General features: G+C 38.4%; 1 protein-coding gene across 1 annotated transcript in view; it reads right to left on the reverse strand.

The window, feature by feature from the left end:
* col27a1a (collagen, type XXVII, alpha 1a) overlaps positions 1–20,841 on the reverse strand; it is an 80,399-nt gene extending 59,558 nt beyond the window's left edge. Inside the window, exons 1-4 of the mRNA XM_038275007.1 lie at positions 20,430–20,841; positions 16,293–16,363; positions 9,747–11,242; positions 3,882–3,935 (exon numbers count right to left, since the gene is read on the reverse strand). Coding sequence (XP_038130935.1) covers positions 3,882–3,935; positions 9,747–11,242; positions 16,293–16,363; positions 20,430–20,482 — 1,674 coding nt within the window. The 5' untranslated portion in view covers positions 20,483–20,841. The remainder of the gene's footprint in view (positions 1–3,881; positions 3,936–9,746; positions 11,243–16,292; positions 16,364–20,429) is intronic.
* Between the last annotated feature and the right edge of the window lie 223 nt (positions 20,842–21,064).

Raw genomic sequence — 21,064 nt, forward strand, 5'->3', positions numbered from 1 at the left:
TTTTCCATGTTGCACTTTACTGACCAACCAATGCCCGTAATAATGCCACAGCAAGCGTAGCAGAAAGGGCAGAAAAAGGCAACTAGGAAAATTACTTGAGTGGATACAGGCCATTTATCAAGCTCAGAAATTGTGCTTTAGCTGCAGAGATCCACATCTCAGGTTGGAAAATCTGTGTGAAGGACAACTAATAGTAATTTCATTCACAAATATGGTATTTGTGAGGTACACTGCAAAAAATAGAAACCTAAATAAGTCATTGTTTCTTAAAATAAGGGGATTTTTTCTTAAACTGAGAAGGAAGTGAGACACTTTGCCAATGGAACAAGACAATTGACATTTAAAATTAAAAAAAGTATCTGCACTGTCTTATTACAAGCGCAAATTATCTAATTATCTTATTTTAAGAGTAAACATGCTCAATCTATTGGCAAATCATTTTATTTACATACTAAAATTAAGGGTAAATAAACTTTATTTAAGAAATTTTTACTTATTTCTAGATCATTTTTGCAGTGTAGCATGAGACGCAGCACTATGCCTTTAGACTCTTCTTTTCACAGGGACCTAAGAAGTTAATATATATATATGTTTTTTGATGCAAGTAGAGCCAAAGATAGATGATGATAAATAAAAAGGAAATTCTTGTGGAAAATTCTGATAGGGTCTAATTCGAGATTGATGAAAACCCTTCACATATACAGCCAGAACTGCAATGAACTTTTGGCAATGAAAGTCTGTTCATGTGTTAGGATGGATCAAAGTCCAGACCTTAATCCAATAGAGAATGTGTTTGAAAACGTTCAAAAAAGCAGTTTACAGCCGCTCACATTCAGTTAGACTAAAATGGATCTCTTAGAAACAGGAATTGAAAAAGATGTGAGATATTACTTTGTAAAGATAAAAATGTATTGGATAAAAGTATGAACCATGGTTTCCAAGTTATTATTTGGTAAACTTTTAAATCCAAGCATCCTTTTCCATAGAAATTGTGCATCACGCTATGTTTTCCTGTTGATAAAATCCTCATCAGGGTTGTGAGAAGTTGAAAACCAGACCAAAACTAAAAGAAGGTTCCAATGAACCTAATATTTCACTGAGAAGTGGCTTGATATTGGTTTTCTTCACAATGTCCAAAACTTACAATAAACACTCTTTTTTTGCTGCTTTCCTTAGGTCTATTTGAAAAATTTTTTTTTGTTGAATATCAGAAAAAAAGCATAACAAATTGGGACTCAGATATGCACTTAGCCAAGCTTTGCTCAGTTGCACTAAGGAGGCATTTCTAAGCTCAATTAACCTCGATTTACCTAGGCGTGATTTGGAACAGGAGAAATGCAATTTAGGGTATTAAGATGAGGTTGTGGAACAGTAGGCTTCATTAGCTTTCATGAGAAAAATCAGACAAAAATCTTCTTTTACTCCTATTCTATTGGTTATATTAAAGTAAACCACAAGTAGAAATCTAGGGCTTTAAAGTTTCAATGATCTGGTCTTTATTCTTCAAAAAATGTAATATTATTTAAACTATGTACAGATCGAAAAAACTTTTTTATACTAATATATAAAACCCTGAAAGTGAAAAGAAGGATCAGTGCTACTCTGCACACCCAGCTCTAGAACCAAACATGTAGAAGCAGCTTTTTATTTTTATGCTCCACTAATCTGGTGATGTATGTAAACATTTTTAGTGTAATTTTGTAGTATTTTTTTTATTAATGATTCTATTAAAAATGTATTATGATTATCTCATGATTATAACTATTCATTTTATTCTAATATTCATATACATTCATTATTTAATTTCCTTTATGCCACTGCAATGTACTTCCACCTATGTGTTTTCCTATAATTGTTTTTCATGTATAGCACTTTGAATTGTCTTGTTACAGAAATGAGCCATATAAATAAACTTGCCTTGCCTTGTCTTAAGATCACCTTAAATGCAACTTTGCTCTTAATCATACGATGGAGTTGTTTGTGTAAAATTAACATTAACATTGTGACACGAAAGTCAAAACCTTATCAAACGAGTAATAATGCATTGGGAAAAACTGTGGATGATGGAGAACAGTTGATAGGCAACCAGTCTATTACACAGATGAAACCATCAGCATCTCTGTCAGTATTCATTGAAGTGCCATAAAACATGCTGCATATAGAACACAGTCTAATCGTTTAAGGCTGAAATCCTGATTCTCACAAGTTGCTAGTATCAAAGTAACTTTTTAGGTGTATGAAGACAGAATGGAATACTAAGAAATCTGATATTTTATTATTTGTTTCAACTTTGCATTTGTGCATCAATTTTAGCATGTGAGGTTTAAAATGTTAGCCTTAGCCAACACCACAGAGGCATCTGTTCTGAGGGGTTTCCACTAGATTGCCCATTCAAGCAGAGGGGTTCAAACATATTTCTATCTCCTTTATGATTGATTGCACAATGGTGCAGGAGATAGACAAACAAAAACAGGCCTTGCCAACCATAATGCAGGCGGTGCTGGGCTCTGCCATGGTGAAGGGGGAACTGAGCCACACATAAAGCTTTACTGGTCTCTCTACCTTTTATCCTAAACTATGGATATGAGGTATGGATTGGCTGAAAAAAAACCATGGTCATTACATGTGCCTGTCATACGCTTTTTCTGTATGGTGGCTAAGCCCAGCCTTTGAGCTGGAGAGAGAGGGAGAAGTTTAATTCACTTTATTTCAGGATAGAGGTTCTCCTGTTCTTCACAGAAAGGAGTCATTAAGGTGACTCAATTAGGTTTTCTTGGTACATCAAGGGGAAGACTAAGCACACATTGTTGGTACTACACTTCTCATCTGGCATTGTACAGCCACAGGTTTTACCTCAAATGTGCTGTATAGAGAAATTTAGGTTTCCTTGCTCTACGTGTGCAATGAAATCTAATCCTGTAGAAAGCTACAGATGGTCAGATGTCGTTTTTTTGGGGATATAAAATAAACAAGATCAGACAATGTCAAGACCATGCATTGACAGAAGAAGTTAGAAAGCTCTCTAGGTTTAAAGAAGCTTTTCCTGAAAGGTGAGAACATTTTATGCCAAAAACTAACAGAGCTCTTGAGGCAATTTACTAAAAACTACAACTGTTATCCCTAATTATGCCGCTAGTGGCAAAATCGAGATTAAATATCAGCAGTACATTGATTTAGGATGCATTCAGATGTTATGAAGATAATCTCCTTGTCGCTAGTAGAGTGTTCTATATATGAACCCAACTTTAGGACGCATTTTCACAACTATGAGTCACAAAGGGAAATAAAGAAAGCATAATATCTCTGAATGGAGACCCTTGAATGAGACTATATCTGGTGAACTACTTTGAAATAATGGGGCCTTTATTAGTCCAGAGAGGGATTCCGATGAGGTGTCCGTGAGGCCTGATGCAGCAGCTCAGTTGGGACAAGAAAGTCCAGTGGAGCCATGTGTTCTCTGTGTATTTACTGGACTTTTATTAGGCATCCTGTGGCAGAGGCAGCCTTTGAAAGACCGTCTTTATAACAGCTTTCCTGTTTATGCTTAGGGGTGGGAGGTCAGCACTCACAGCCCTGTGCTGAAAATGGTCAATCTGCCTGCATAGGAGAACTTTGTCTGTAAGTATACGAGAGAGTTTGTGTGTGTCAGCTGGTCTGTGACAGGGATTTAGAATGATGTGGGAGCGTGGCTTTGCAGGTCATCTTTGTAGCAGTGGAAAACAGTCCAGAGCTTTGAGGGTTCAGCACAGGCATTCGTTCTAGTGTAAATGATATACATACTTCTGTCTTTCTATCATAATCAACAACTACATGGTATCTAGGATTTTCTGAGGTAGTTACAGATACAATATGTCTAGATGTTTTTGATAAGTCAGACTTACCCGGGGACCCCTCTTGCCTGGCAGGCCTGGTTTCCCTGGAGGTCCCGGCAGTCCCTAGTGAGAAAAATTTTAATCACTGCTGAATATTAACTTACCCAACAAATGGCCCCTTGTAACACTCCAGCAGTTTTCCGCAGTCATATTTGTCAAACCCATCTGCTCATTTAAATGTTTTGTGCATTACACAGTAAAATTGTTCTGCTCTGTGTTTAAAGAGGTACTCTTCCCCTCTTCATCTCTGGTGCTGTGATTTAAACTTTATCTATCAAAACCTTTGGAGCCTGTGTGGCAGGAAACCACAGAAAGACTAGAAATAACAGGTCATTTCCTGCGCCCCTCAATACCTCTGTATGTCTCTTTAAGGCTTTCTCTCATTCGTTTTCTTTTAATCAGAAAAGAGGAACGGGAGCAGTGAAGAAAAACAGAGCGCTGGTAGCTACTTTGGCAGACATAGTGGAGTTGTAAGCTGATGGATCTTAAAATGAATATGTTATATACTCTTTTTTATCTTTAGTGTATCCTAATTACATGGATGGATTTGTGGTATAAAAGAAAATTCTTATTTACTCATCTCAATATCAGACATTCAACATGCACATATAATGAAAATAGATTAATTCTACTGAAACATACACTAAGAGCTGTAAGTCTTAAGATGACAACCAATTCCTGCTTACTTTATTTTCATCTGGAACTCATTTTTGCCCGTCTTAAGAATATAAGAACCCCCATCTACTTTTTCTAGAGTGACCCCATGGCTGAGGGCCCCCGTCTGTGCATCTGGGTGGTTAATAGGCCTGTTAAGATCATATTGCACTAGTTCACACTTCCAAGTTACTGCTTCAATATTCTTTCATTCCATTTAACTTCCTCAACTTCTTTATACTCCAACTGGTTCACTTTTTTTTTAAAGCTACAGTGTGTAATTTTCAGCGACATCTAGCGGTCAGACTGCAGCAACATGAACGTCTCCCCCCCACCGCTTCTCCCTCCCAACAGTACGGCGAGCGTTACAGGACAAAATGTCTTCCACGACGTCCGCATCACCTACCTTCTCAAGTGATGAGGTTTGTTTACATAGATAATTTTACAGATAGTATTTCATTAGTCTGTTTAGGGTATAGATTTCATGTAGACTTAAGATAATAAATATACCCGTTATTTTTTCTACGTCGTTGTGACGTTTTGGTGAGCTGCTTTGCATGGTGATATAAACAGACGAAGTAATTGTAGTCATTAGTTTAACAGCGAGATTGTGTTCGCTGGAAGAATATATATTCCCCGTTTACAGAGTCCAAGTCTTGTTTGTGGCACGGGGGTTACAAGGCAAGGAAGAGGGAAAGGAAGAGGGCAGAGAGGCCGGGGTGAGCGTGCAGCTGGGGCCAGGCGAGAGAGGGGAGCCAGCGGGGTGAGAGCAGAGGAGGAAAGGCTTGAAGATCTCCAAAGGAGCTGGAGAGAAGTAACCGAGGTATATATCCAGAAAATTATTTTACAGAAAATTACTGAATCATTACCTGTGAAACGTCAGGGACGTTGCTGAATAAGTATACTGGAGAGTAACAGCATCATCACGCAGCATGTTATTGTTTTAGACAGGTCTGAGCATCCTGTACTCCAAAAACTGCAGTGATATTAGACAATTGTGTGTGTAGGATTAATTACCTGTCCAAGAGAAAACTGGCAACTTGAGCGTCACTTTGAAAACCTTTTTCCTCCATCAGTGACTTCCATCGTGTAAATGCCGTGCCAATGTTGATCCGTGTTTTTTGTCGTTTCTTGTCACTCTTGCGTTTATTCTCGTCGTGTTTCCGTTTCTTAGATGACGGGGGTTCGGTGTCCGCCGCTTTTCGTTGTGATACAGAGTAGGCATGATCCTCCATTCGTCTGATGTTTGGCCACACAGTGCCAAACAGTTTGCAAAGTCACTCACGCCTGCCGCCTTGTTTACCTTTCTTGTTACCGAGGCGCAGTATACCTGCTTCTTCTTCTTCTTTGGTTTCAGGCAGACTAAACGCTTCTCAGGCATAATACTGCCATCTACTGTTCAGTACCGTCTCAGTTCATCTCTCTCAACTTGCCGTAGTTATTTTCGAGCGTCATGGGAGATCTCGCAATCGCTAGTTTGTTGCCTCTGCGCTGCCGTAGCGCAAAGATGTCTGCCTCCATGGCTGCGAGACCCGCTCCTATGTAATTATAAATAACGAATTCTAAGGCAACGCAAATATTATGGTTAAAAGGCTGAGCTCATAGGTGATGATAAATAACATAGTTATGTATAATATATTAAATTTCTGACTTTATATGCCTGTAATTATTACACACTGTAGCTTTAACATATAGGTAGAAGATTTTTTTTCTTTATTATTCAATGAGTATTTGTGTAATCATGGTATGGTATTATTTTCAATAGCCAAATTTAAGTATTATATATAACCTAATCATTGTGTTATAATAGATCCAATAGATTTTAAATACTGTAAATGCATGAATTGTACTTTAAATTGTTTTTTTGTAAACGATTCGAATATTAATTTCTAGATTTGCGTAGTTTACTATCCAAATATCTTTTTTTCCTTGGCTTTTTGACTTACATATGGTTATACACCTGTTAGGCAAGCTGGTAATTAAACAATTTAAAAACTCAACATATCTGTTTATAATGTGTTTAAAACACAGCTGTTAGCAGGATCAGTCTCTTTCAGTCCTAGATCACAGGAATGGTAAAAGATATCAGAGCTAAGGTAAGATAGTGAACCCGGAAAGGCATACAAAATGAAGAACATATAAAATGACCAGCGACTGATCTGCAGCTTTATCAAAACTCAGTGAGAAACAAGTGATCAGAACACAACCAGGTACACGGTAGAAGGTTTTCAATGATCTTTCATGATATATATTCAATGACACTATATCATCAACATGTAGTCAATGGTCTGTAATTTAACACATAGTACTGGACTGAACCACAGAGGCTTGCAATCTTGCAAACCCCTTTAAAGGGTAGATGCACAGGCCAGTCTTACGTTTATCAGCAAACATTCAAAGCATTCAGAGAAAGCTTGGAAGTTGTGAGATGAAAACCATGCTTCTTGGCATCAATACTAGCAGCTCTGTGTGGAGGAAGAGAAACACTAAGAAACATCCACACAGTTCAGCATGGTAGCATTAATATTATTCTTTATTTTTTTGTTTTTATTTGTTTTGTTGATAAGGGTAGGGGTGCCAATAGTACAGTTTTCTACCACTAGAAAATGCAACAATATTCTTTCTTGCTTTCCTCCTCTGATTCCTACATGCAAAATGACAATGCACAAACAGAATCTTATTAATAAGACATTGTATATATAACTAAATTGAATCTTAACCTTCTTTTAAAAAAGTTGTTTTACTACATCAACTTAAAATTCTTACTGCTGAAGCCTTGCTGTCTTTCTGTAATGACTTAAACTAAACATACTGTAGTCTAAAATTTTATTCAAAATGTTATTACAATCTTAAATTTGAAATCTTTATTGTAATAGGCTACATTACAGGCCTACCTCTACAGCCAGTTCAAAGGACATAGATAATACTTAATAATTAATGACCACAGATTACTTGTACTAGCTAAAGGTATTTGAAATAAATGACCGCTATGCATACATTTGTGGTAAAACAGTGGTCAGCCGTAATGCAGATGGATTCTGATGCTGAGTGTTAACTGACCTTTTGAAAGGGGCAAGCATTGCTTAGGTTTCAATCCACACACCAAAGGCTTGACCTAACCTTGAGCCTGTATTGAGAAACTCAATGTTTACTGAGTGTTTTGACCCTCAGCCTTGATCTGAAAGGGGAAGTCTGACCTTGTCTAGCCTTCTCTTACTAAGAGGAATCTGTTCGAGGGATGGGAAAGCATGAAACCCATCACATCACAACCATTCTAAATGGTATAATACAGGTGCTGGTCATAAAATTAGAATATCATGAAAAAGTAGATTGATTTCAGTAATTCCATTTAAAAAGTGAAACTTGTATATTATATTCATATATTACATACAAACTCATATATTTCAGATGTTTATTTTGTTTAATTTTGATGATTACAAATGACAACAAATGAAAATCTCAAATTCATCATATCAGAAAATTAGAATATTGTGAAAAGGTTCAAAATTGATGGCCCCTGGTGCCACACTCTAATCAGCTAATTAACTCAAACCACCTGCAAAAGCCTTTAAATGGTCTTTCAGTCTAGTTCTATAGGCTACACAATCATGGGGAAGACTGCTGACTTGACAGTTGTCCAAAAGACGACCATCGACACCTTGCACAAGGAGGGCAAGACACAAAAGGTCATCGCTAAAGAGGCTGGCTGTTCACAGAGCTCAGTGTCCAAGCACATTAATAGAGAGGCGAAGGGAAGGAAAAGATGTGGTCGAAAAAAGTGTACAAGCAAGAGAGATAACCGCACCCTGGAGAGGATTGTGAAACAAAACCCATTCAAAAATGTGGGGGAGATTCACAAAGAGTGGACTGCAGCTGGAGTGAGTGCTTCAAGAACCACCACACACAGACGTATGAAAGACATGGGTTTCTGCTGTCGCATTCCTTGTGTCAAGCCACTCTTGAACCACAGACAGCGTCAGAAGCGTCTTGCCTGGGCTAAAGAGAAACAGGACTGGACTGCTGGTGAGTGGTCCAAAGTCATGTTCTCTGATGAAAGTAAATTTTGCATTTCCTTTGGAAATCAAGGTCCCAGAGTCTGGAGGAAAAGAAGAGAGGCACTTCATCCACGTTGCTTGAAGTCCAGTGTAAAGTTTCCACAGTCAGTGATGGTTTGGGGTGCCATGTCATCTGCTGGTGTTGGTCCATTGTGTTTTCTGAGGTCCAGGGTCAACGCAGCCACATACCAGGAAGTTTTAGAGCACTTCATGCTTCCTGCAGCTGACCAACTTTTTGGAGATGCAGATTTCATTTTCCAACAGGACTTGGCACCTGCACACAGTGCCAAAGCTACCAGTACCTGGTTGAAGGACCATGGTATCCCTGTTCTTAATTGGCCAGCAAACTCTCCTGACCTTAACCCCATAGAAAATCTATGGGGTATTGTGAAGAAGAATATGCAATACACCAGACCCAACAATTCAGAAGAGCTAAAAGCCACTATTAGAGCAACCTGGGCTATCATAACACCTGAGCAGTGCCACAGACTGATCGACTCCATGCCACGCCGCATTGCTGCAGTAATACAGGCCAAAGGAGGCCCAACTAAATACTGAGTGCTGTACATGCTCATACTTTTCATGTTCATACTTTTCAGTTGGCCAACATTTCTATAAATCCTTTGTTTTTATTGGTCTTCAGTAATATTCTAATTTTCTGATATGATGAATTTGAGATTTTCATTTGTTGTCATTTGTAATCATCAAAATTAAACAAAATAAACATCTGAAATATATGAGTTTGTATGTAATGTATGAATATAATATACAAGTTTCACTTTTTAAATGGAATTACTGAAATCAATCTACTTTTTCATGATATTCTAATTTTATGACCAGCACCTGTAAACAAATGAGTGAAAAGTTACAGAAAAAAATAAGGACTTAACCTGTTCAAGATAATAACACCTCAGCTCCTTTTACATAACTTATTTATAAGCCCTTTTTTTCAAGTGTAACCGTGCTCAGCTTAAACCTGATCTTTGAAAAGTTTTGACATACGTTTTGGCAAAGTTCAGTACAGACTATTTCGACTCTTTGGAAAGGTTTCAGTTTTTCTACTTTTCCTGTGTAAATCCACTCGTTATCAATACAGACTATAAACTGGTAATACCTAAGGTTTTTTTGGTATTACTTTAGATTAAAGGTGAACAGATGTTCTTACCGGCAGGCCTGGGTCTCCTTTTTCTCCCTTGGGTCCGGGCATACTTGGAAACAGTGTTGGTGGCACCTCCCAACTCACGTAACTATCCGTGGCAGGTGGCGTTACTGTGTTGAATGTAGGCTTAGTAGGTCGTGGATTCATTGGAGCCTTGGTAGTTTCGGGTTTCCTTGTTGGCTTTGTTGTTTGTTTGGAAGTTGGCTTTTGGGGTTTAGCAGTTGTAGTTTTGGTGACTGTTGATTTTGATGGCTTTGATTTGGGAAGTGTTGACTTAGAAGGGGTAACTTTGACAGGATTTGATTTTGATTTAGGTAGAGTAACTGTGGATGGAGGAGCTTTAGACTTGGGTAGTATTTTCTTTGCTGTTGTGGGTTGCGGATTTTTCAGGACTCCAGCTTGGTCTTTTAAAACAGTGCCAGATTTGGTCTTAGGAGACTTGGTTGTTAAAGTGGCAGGGCTGCTAAATTTCTTCCTGTCTGGTCCTGCTGTTGTCTTTTTTAAGTGTTTTTGTGGAGTGGGCTTTGGTGGTGTTGGCTTAGCACTTTTGTGATTTGGAGCTTTTAAACCTGGGGTTTGTGGTTTTGTGCGTGGCGCTGGTGTCCTGAGTGGTGCTGTTACAGTTTCAGTCTTAGTTATGGAGGAAGGGACAACCAAACCCATTTGGGATGTGGTTGGGGTTACATTTATTAGCAGAGGAGTGGGTATAATTATCTGTTTTTGCTTTTTTGGAAGCGCATACCTGACAGCTGAGGCAGCAGCAGCAACATTTCTGGCAAGGCTTAACCCTGTGGTCTTTCTAGGGGTTTCTGAACTACCGCGCTTTGGAGTAACAGAAGAGGCTGAAATGTTTGTTACTCTTGGAATAATAGGCAGTAAAGGAGAAAGGTTAGGCCTATACGTGTCAGCTTCCCTGCATTGTTTCTTAATGTATCTGCAGTAGTTGTGAGCTGCCTGTGCAGAAGGGACCAGATCAAACTGGCAAATTGCTCCTTCAAAGGATCCTGATGTTTGCTGTTGACTTGATCTCCCCAGCAGGAAGGAGCCCTGGAGTTCTGGAGCCAGTCCTTCCTCACTATCCCACCCAAAGTCTGCCTGGACACTCTGCTCTCCGCAGGAGGCATATAGAGTCACTGTCTTTCCATTAATTCCAAGTGCCAACTGGTGCCACTGGCCATCATGGGGCTCATATGGCAGTGTCACTGAGGTGTTTGGTCCTGTATGTAGGACAAGACTGCCTGGTACAAGCTGTAGACCAAAGAGGAGTTTCTTGTTGCTTGAAAGCAGAGTGAAGAGGAAAGCACTGTTTACACGGTGTGAGCGTACACTCAGGACCAGTGCCAATTTGGGCCAGATGGCCGCTGGAAGGATTGAGTGCAGTGGAGCCTCAATATGCGCCCTCTGGTTGAGGATGATCCCTGCTCTGAATGGAATGACCCCTTCTGGCACAGAACGTGATGGCTTCTGTCCCTTAAGCCCCAACTTTTGGAGGATATCAACATCTGGAAAAAAGAGGATGCAGTGTTAGATATGCATGCCTGTTGCTGTATATTCCATTATTATCTGAAGGGCATACTAAGCTTTATTGTATAGGCCGAAGGCTTTATTTGCATCCTGTTTAAATCTTTTTAGCTTATTTGACAGATTTAGATCAATGCATAATATTCATGAGGTCATCATATATATTGCAGAAAGTATTAGCAAGAAAACAGCATGAAGACAACAATGAGTATTACAAAGATTACATAACCATATGCGAATTCCCCTACCTACCTTTATTTTGCTGTAAAGTTTGTTTAGACAACTCTATCAATAATTAACATCTTTAGATAGAAATTACACTGCAGTGATCATGAAAATGGAATCTGATGACATCTGATAACTGACTTAGGGAAAATGCTGTTATTGGCATAAATTGGTTAAAATGTCTAAAAAGCATTGGCTCAATTTAGAAAATAATGAATCTTTTTTAACATCCTTTACTGTGCATAATATAAAACAATTCATTTTAATGTACTTCTGAAATGTATAAGTTGTTTTTATTTAATCTGGTTTTATTGAAAATTATATTCAAAAATACATATACGACCTTTTGTTCCAAGAAGCTGATTATTGAATTAACAGCTCAGCATTGTGCCACAAGTTGCTATTTCAAGCCGTGTTCAATCAAGTCACTTGCAATGCCCAGGCAACAAGTGTGCATGTTTGCTGTTTTAACAACCTGCAAATTGTAAAAGGAGGGGTTTGACCCAAAATGTGATGCAATGTCTGTAACTTTTGGGCTTCATATTTCAGCTGAATCAAAAATACATATACAGTGAATATAAACTCTTCAGCTCAAACCCTACTTTTCTGTAAAAACGGCAAGTCATACAAATGCAAGAGCAGCCTTTAGGGGCTTAACAATTAGTTTTATCTTAAAAACTTTAAATATTTAATATTACACTTGCACAGTGAACTTCACTGCTGTTTGAAATGTGGAATTGCTGCACTTTCTTTGGAATATCTTGTCTGTATGTATTATCATATATTCTTATGTATTGATATCCTGTTTAAATACAGAGAAGTTTAGCACAGAATTTTTTATGTCTCACAGTGTGATATGACTACTGATTCCTAGCATTTATTGGGGGAAAAAAACAACAAAAAGGATGGCTAATGGACCCTAAAACAAATGAATAATGATTTGGCAATAATAAACAAAGGTAAATCACAGCTTTTTCATATCATGAGTTAGGTTAGGCAAAGTTGTTTTCCATTCTGACAAGTCCTTAATCAAATGTAGTCTTTTTTATGTTTTGTTATATAGTGCACCTTTGCTTTTGAAGGCTTGGAAACACTAAAGTAAAAAAAGCAAGCTATAATCTGACTTCTGAAGAAATACATTTTTTGGTCAGGTGTCAGTTGTAAAGATACACTATATTGCCAAAAGTATTTGCTCACCCATCCAAATTATTGGAATCAGGTGTTCCAATCACTTCCATGGCCACAGGTGTATAAATTCAAGCACCTAGGCATGCAGACTGTTTTTACAAACATTTGTGAAAGAATGGGTCGCTCTCAGGAGCTCAGTGAATTCCAGCGTGGAACTGTGATAGGATGCCACCTGTGCAACAAATCCAGTCGTGAAATTTCCTCGCTCCTAAATATTCCACAGTCAACTGTCAGCTGTATTATAAGAAAATGGAAGTGTTTGGGAACGACAGCAACTCAGCCACGAAGAGGTAGGCCACGTAAACTGACGGAGCGGGGTCAGCGGATGCTGACGCGCATAGTGCGAAGAGGTCGCCAACTTTCTGCAGAGTCAATCACTACAGACCTCCAAACTTCATGTGGCCTTCAGATTAGCTCAAGAACAGTGCGCAGAGAGCTTCATGGAATGGGTTTCCATGGTCGAGCAGCTGCATCCAAGCCATACATCACCAAGTGCAATGCAAAGCGTCGGATGCGGTGGTGTAAAGCACGCCGCCACTGGACTCTAGAGCAGTGGAGACGCGTTCTCTGGAGTGACGAATCGCGCTTCTCCATCTGGCAATCTGATGGACGGGTCTGGGTTTGGCGGTTGCCAGGAGAACGGTACTTGTCTGACTGCATTGTGCCAAGTGTAAAGTTTGGTGGAGGGGGGATTATGGTGTGAGGTTGTTTTTCAGGAGCTGGGCTTGGCCCCTTAGTTCCAGTGAAAGGAACTCTGAATGCTTCAGCATACCAAGACATTTTGGACAATTCCATGCTCCCAACTTTGTGGGAACAGTTTGGAGCTGGCCCCTTCCTCTTCCAACATGACTGTGCACCAGTGCACAAAGCAAGGTCCATAAAGACATGGATGACAGAGTCTGGTGTGGATGAACTTGACTGGCCTGCACAGAGTCCTGACCTCAACCCGATAGAACACCTTTGGGATGAATTAGAGCGGAGACTGAGAGCCAGGCCTTCTCGTCCAACATCAGTGTGCGACCTCACAAATGCGCTTCTGGAAGAATGGTCAAAAATTCCCATAAACACACTCCTAAACCTTGTGGACAGCCTTCCCAGAAGAGTTGAAGCTGTTCTAGCTGCAAAGGGTGGACCGACGTCATATTGAACCCTATGGATTAGGAACGGGATGTCACTTAAGCTCATATGTGAGTCAAGGCAGGTGAGCAAATACTTTTGGCAATATAGTGTACATCTACCCCAATACCAATTTTACAAACTTTATTCAATTGACTCATAGAGAGTAACTCTAAGTTGTCTTATGGAATTCAAACTAAACATATATTGACAGTTCTGTAATAGATACCAGATATGACCCAAATCAATAAGAGAAATATAAAGTTTAAAATATATATACTGTATTTTTGTAAATAAGCTAAATATCTTTCTGCTCTGCATGGGCAACTTTTCAAATTAAAGTCTGCACAAGTAATGAATTTTGTATTATTGCACCAAAAAGTACTTTCCCATCACAGCAGCTTACACAATTTTTTTGTTTAAGTAGCTTATATACAGCATGTAACACTGCGACAAATGACTGTAGGTAAGGATATAGAAGTCTATAAATAGTAGGTAATATCTACTCTACAGACACTAAATAAAATTTTGCTTATGATTAAATGTGGCTCTGGGTTGATCAAAGTCAACAAATTTTCCCTGGAATACATAATCATGCAATCTATTCTGGTTAAACTTTAAAATGTGTCAGGTAAACAAAGAATGATTTGACATGATTTCAACTAAATTATAGAAAGTCTATTAACATTGTGTTTTATATTGATATTTATTATAATGCCAGCACATTTGGGTACACATTCTCTCTATGATCCTCAGCTTTTTACTTAGCTTTAACCCTTAGCATTCAGTCCCACAGTAATCCCAGCTCTCATTCTCCTGATGACCTGTGACCCATAGGCCCCTCCCTTCCTCTTACTGCCTTTGGGCTAACTCTGACCTGTGGTTGCTGGTGCAATGGTGACATGCAGAGATTTTTTTTCTAATGTTCAACACACTGGTAAAGCATAGAGTATAAAATTTTTGTGTCCCCAAAATAAAAACCTTCAATTGTTAATAGGCCAAAGATCAAACTTATTATTATTCTAGTAGTAGATACCTGCTCTGACAGTAACAATATAAAGAGCATTTGTCTTTTGAAGAAATTAAACCTAAGTTAGGGAGTTGTTGTTTTCATTTTATAAAAAGGTTTTTGTGTGTATGAATCAAGTAAGTTCTAAAAAGTCTATTTTTTAAAGCTTTTCTTAGCTTCGTAATGTAGAAGAATGAAATAGACTGTGCATCATATACCCATCCTCAGTGATTTTTTTTCTCTCTGTGTGGTCGCTGGCAGCAAGGAACAGCATGACTTGGCAGTAAAACAGGGCATGCATTACATGTAATATATATACTGATGTTTTCAGTATCTTTATTTAAAACATTATACTATTAAAGGGGCACAGTGTATATTTACCGAGTGGTTTTACAGCATAACCTCTGTGCTTCAACATTAGTGTGTTGAGCACATGGCAAACGTTCATAGTCTTGTTCTGTGCCAAGTCACTAAACTAGGACAAATACAAAATCCAGGGGTTTACATGTTGTAATTTTATCCACTGTAAAGGATGAGGTCACTCTTTTTCACTCAAAAGAGCTTGCCTTAGCTGCGATGGAGCACTGCAATCGGATCAGTTAAAATTATTCTTATTACATTGGCATATTGATTGTTTTTTTCGAGTTAATTAACTAAAGAGTCAAAAGGTAGAAATTTTTTTCTCTTTACGATTCAAAAAATGTTTTTTGTCAGAAAGTAACTGCAGTCTCTTAAGTTTTTTGACCTCCATACAAAATAAATGAAGAGGACTATATGATGATTATTTGGACTTTTATCAAGAGAAACTACAATACTAGGCAAAATGTTGTGCAACTTATTTTATTGAATGTATGGGACCTTTCTGGATGGATGGAAATTTGCACACATTTTTTAACTATCAGGGCAGCCACTGCTGCAAATCAAACAAACACAAACCAATATAATTTAACATATTAGGTTTCTGTTTGTGGCTGTGTACAGTGTGCTACACTGCTGCTGAGTAATGTATCTGGCTCCGTTTTAAATGCTTTGTTCCAAGCAAGAAGGTCATAGATTCAAATGTTGGAGCTGGATCTTTGAATATTCTCACAGTGCATGCATGGTTTCCTTTAAGATACTCTGGTTTCCTGAAAGGTCACTTTTAGGTTGATTAACAACTTCAAATGACCCTGAGGTGCAGGTGTGAGTATGAATAGTTTGCTTGCTGATGCTATAGAGTGATGACCTGTCCAGGGTGTAGCTACCTCACCTCTTGCCCTCTTGACAGCTGAAGAGAGGGAGCTTATAATTGTGAGTCTTCACTTCCTTAACAACTCTTAACCTATTTAAATTCAACCAATAAAACCTGTTCCTTTTTATGCATTTAGTGATTAATGAACAGGCAAAAGTAAGCTACATAATCATCTGAGCATTATTTATTTATGTTTCTTTTTATTCAACCTGGAAAGGCATATGTGAAATGAAAGGAGATGAGAAAGGAGGTTGAGTCTTACCTTCAGGGTGTTCTTGTGTAAGTCCCAGGTAACAAGTACAATATAAAACTGTACAGAGCAAGAGGGCTCTCCTGGAGAAAGAAAGAAGATCAGTGTTATTAATGCTGATTGTTAAAAAGGGCAAATACGAATATGGGGTTAGGGACTTTCTTTGTTTTTCTGAACTATTCAGTATATTTTTGTCATCAGTTTGATAAAAAAATGAATAGCTTTGATTTATAATACGATTCGATAAAAAGGTATAAGTTAGTTGAAATAGTAGATGTAGATTAATTCTATGTTGACCAAACCACATTTTCTCTTTTTAGAGGTTAGCTTAGGGTTGTGTGACAATAAAGAAACATGCAACTGCAATATCACTGTTAATGCTGTATTACAAATGGTGAATAATTCTGCATCTTTTCCTTTTCCTATACAACAGTGTTCCAAAAACTTTCTCTGAGTTTGAGAATATTGTTCACTGGTATAAATAGAAGCTGCAACCAGCCAGTGAAAATTAAGAATGAACAATAATAGAAAAACATTTAACTACAATATTAGTTCTGAACATTTCCCCAGGTTTCCTTTCTGTGAATTTCACACATCAGCCACTAAAACTGAACACCAGTTGAGGGCATTTAGAGCAGATAGATTCCATCCAAATGCAGACTATATTGCTTAGCATTGTGTGATTGTTAGACAGTTTAAATGCAAGATTATGCCAAATAGGATATTACATTGGGAGGATATGATCGAATGCATTAGCAAACCCATTTTAAGTGCATTTAATGAATTAAAATTGTGTATCTTTGGGGGATTATTTTCAGATAGGATGATCAAAGCAGATGAAGCTGTAAGTTTCGATTTCAATATCATGCATCTGATATGCAGTGGTGGGAGAATCTTCATAAATCCAAAAAGGAGCACATCACATAAGATCAAGGAAGGTTAGTATCTTGTCATTTTTGCAGTATTTCATATTTGAGGAGCATTTTTATCAGTTCTGCAGCAAAGACACAAATAAATGGTTTACATGCAGAATTAAGGCTGCAGTACTTGTGTAGTGCAATAAAAGAATCGACATGACGTGCAAATATAGATTTTTCGAAGTTTGGCTTTAAAGGTCATCCTATGTGGTTGTATGTTTTACTTTTTCCATATGTATAAGCTGTCTTCCAGTCAGTAGTTCTATTGCAAAGAATACTCTGAAGTACCTCATGGCAAACAAGCTTACTGCAAGCTTCAATGAACTTTGATACTAGGAAATATCTAGCATGTGTCTGTATATTGCACAAATTCATAAATTGTCCTGAAATTAAGATTAGCATCCAACCCAAATGCATTCTTTAACAAAAACAAATGTCAGCAACTAAGTTTCCACAGGAATAACAACGGGAAGCTGGATTCTGCAAAAGCAATTACAGCACCTCTTTGAAACCCACGCACACAAACAGACAGAGCTGCAGGCTGTGGGTTTTGGAGGCAAAAATACTACAGTTCACTACTCCAAAAAGTCTTCCAAAACCAATATGCATATAGAGACAGAGTAAAATAAAAAAAAATCTGTCTCAGCAGTCTCTGCACAACCAGGTGTTCAGCAGAACCTAAAACCTGGATCATCTTAGCATTCAGAGCTCAGTAGGGGGACCAAGAAGTGAAAGGCAGGGGAGCCACTATTTACCATTCGAGGTCCTTCAGACACACAAAGTCACGCACACACACTAGAGGAGGAAATGCATATAGCAGCTGTGCCTCGAACCAGAGTTCCAAACACAGTGAGAAAGAAAGCAATGAAAGCAATTTTTTCAAATATATGTACCTGCACCACCTCTAGTAAAGAGCTTATGTGTCTCTATGTTTTAAGGATCCAATAATTAGTCTAAGTTCTAACAAGATGAAGCCTCCCCTTAAGCCCTGGATAATTATAATTAGAGAGTATGCGTGCAACATGTATATTTGTGGTGTCTGTCTCCCTTTTCAACCTCCTATACATGCTAATAAAGATTCATCCTAATCAACTCCACACACAGCTGTTTGTGGTTTTTACACAGGCTGTGTATGTGTCTATGTCTCTGTATCTCCAAGTTTGCAAGATGATTACAGTCTGATTTAGTCTTATCAACTGAGAAATCCATCCTCCTAAAGTGAGTCATGAATGCATCCCTTGTTGGTCCAGCACTGATGGATTTCATTTTATTCCTTGGGCAGTTTGCATCTGTGGAAACTGGAAGAAGTTTTCCTGGGGAAGAAGCAATGTTTTCCTTGGCTTCTGTCGGTTAAAGTTGTCGGTAGCTTGTTTAGGTTTTCATTAGTGCGCTTTTGATGTGACAGGTAGGGTTTTTTTCATTCTGTTGCACTCAGAGTGCCTGACAACTGTACATTCAGACTATTGTGGTTTTCTTGCTGCAACTCTGAGTTAAGACATGACTCCCACTGGAAATTCTACCCTAAGCTGAGTAGACAAAATGCAAGATAGATGAGCAACCTATTCCATGAAGTTATCCATAAAATAAATCAGCCAGAATTTTTTAAACTAGATCATTACAGCAACACCAACATAAAAAAAAACTCCTTCTGTGTTTTACCCTATAAAAAATAGCAGTCATTTTAAGAGCAACCGATAAAGTTTAGATTTATCAATGTAACAGGTAAAAGGATTGCCTCAGTCTGCAATCATTTTTACTGTCATTGTTTTGACAAATTCAAAGTTATACTGTTTTTCTGTGGACATCACTTCAAGGTTGGTTTGATGGAGAAGGGGGTTCAAGCTTAGATACAGTAAGCCTAGTGTATGGTTTCCATTTCTGTTCATGTGTTTAGACTACTCACTGATTCCCTGCAAAGGTTTCCCAAAGGAGACCCTTACCCTCTGAACACACACATACACACACTGAGTGGAAAATTCCTATGGATGAGCTGACAGAAATGATTCTTGATAATAAATACCCATGATACACTCACTTGTCCATCATCTGTTCTGTCTGCGATCACATGGTGACTAATGTGAGGTATCTACTAATTTCTTTTAAAAAAAAAGATGCATTAACATCTCCAGACATGAAGGTTGGGGAAGGGAGTCTGATTGTGTCATCGTCTGCTAATGCTGACAAGGTTTTTAATGAGAGATCGGTTTTGGAGCAGATTTTCAGTGTTAAAAACTGTGTTAGTACAATCCAAAATCAAATTTATAATTATTTTTTTTACTTGTTAGACATACAGAGCGACACCATGTGGATGGACATTGAAAAACAACGCAGATCGATTGCTTTATTGTGCAATAATAATAGTTAATACGACTCTTACTAAGGGCAAAACATCTGGACAAAGCTCTATAAACAAATGATTCTGATGACTCAGCTGTGAGCATCTCTTTAGCTGGGAAGTTGTGGAAAACCTGGAGGTAATTAAAAAAGTATACGGTAAGACCATTTTAAAATATTTAACTAATTGTTCAATGAGAGCAAATGTCACTTTGGGTAAGGAGTTCATTAAGTAATGAATGAATGAATGAATGAATGAATGAATGAATGAATGAATGAATGACCTTCCAGTCATATAAGACCCCCTAGACTAGATTTATTATTAAAAATGGTCTATCCGGGTATATTATTTGAAACTTATTGGCCACCATCCTTTAAATTTCAGATTAAATTACTTAATTGTAGCAATGTCGGTTTAAAACAAGCTGTCCTTAAAGCACTAATGCAAGTTTGGCAGTGCGTAAAATGCGTAAAATGGAAATGTGGAAAATATCCAACGGCGCGGGAGATGCTATAAAGGCAGTTAAACTTTATAGGTCTCAATAATTGACTTTTCATGTGTTGTCAGATGAGTCAGTTTAGTTAACCCAGCAAGGTGATAATGATGCATTTTGTGTGAGTTCGCCAAATGTTTGAAAAGTAAACACATAATGCAGCTGCAGTTATGTTTGGACAACGTTCATGTTTTATTTTAATAATGACTCTGCTCAAGTGATTTGCATTGTAAAGTTATATGCAACACATTTTCAATGTCCTAAGATCCAGCTTTTCATTTGACCCCATGTGGACAGCAACCCCTGGACCAGAGCCAGCCGGTACATCACAGGTACGAGCATTTCTGTATGGATTCGACAAAAGTTTAAGTGCATAAAAAAAACAAAAACCTTAGGCTACTTACTTTGTATCTAGATGAGAGGTTCTGCAAGCTCTCCTTCGGGTGCCTAAATTCATTTGTATTCATTTGTCCTGCCAGTCAAAAACCTGATCCGTTAATCACAGCGTGACTCCTTAGCGGGTGGAGGCAGAAAACACCGGCCGCCGTTTTACGCATTTGACAATCTTGAGATGAAGCTCCAGACGTAAAAAGTCATGCTGAGCTGCCTGTCAAGCTCGACATAAAATCCTCCTGGTTGTCTTGTTTGACAAAAGACAGTTTCCAGGGTGCAATCGTCTGGCGATATTCCCTTGTTGTTCATTCATTTATGCCGATCCAAATTAAAGGGCGCTGCGCCCGGAGAGGAAATCTGCGTGGGTTCTTCTCAGCGGGGTTACGGAGTCAGAAGCGCTGGACTCATCGCTTTCCTTTTTAAATAGGTTTTCTAAGGGTAAAAAGGATGGCAGACGAACAGCGCAGTCAGGTGTCAAGTTACAAGCCCAGCGGTTGGAGAGAGCAACTACACGCCTCTTTCTCCAGGGGGTGGCCACACGGATCCTGCACCAAACTCTGGTTAACCGTATGAATGAACCACGGTGACAAAGTTGGGCAGGATGAGTCCAGGGTTTACTGAGAGTGTCTTTATATACATGCACCTG

Source organism: Cyprinodon tularosa, unplaced genomic scaffold (assembly GCF_016077235.1).
Source record: "Cyprinodon tularosa strain WSP-4 unplaced genomic scaffold, ASM1607723v1 ctg94, whole genome shotgun sequence".
Classification (NCBI taxonomy): domain Eukaryota; kingdom Metazoa; phylum Chordata; class Actinopteri; order Cyprinodontiformes; family Cyprinodontidae; genus Cyprinodon; species Cyprinodon tularosa.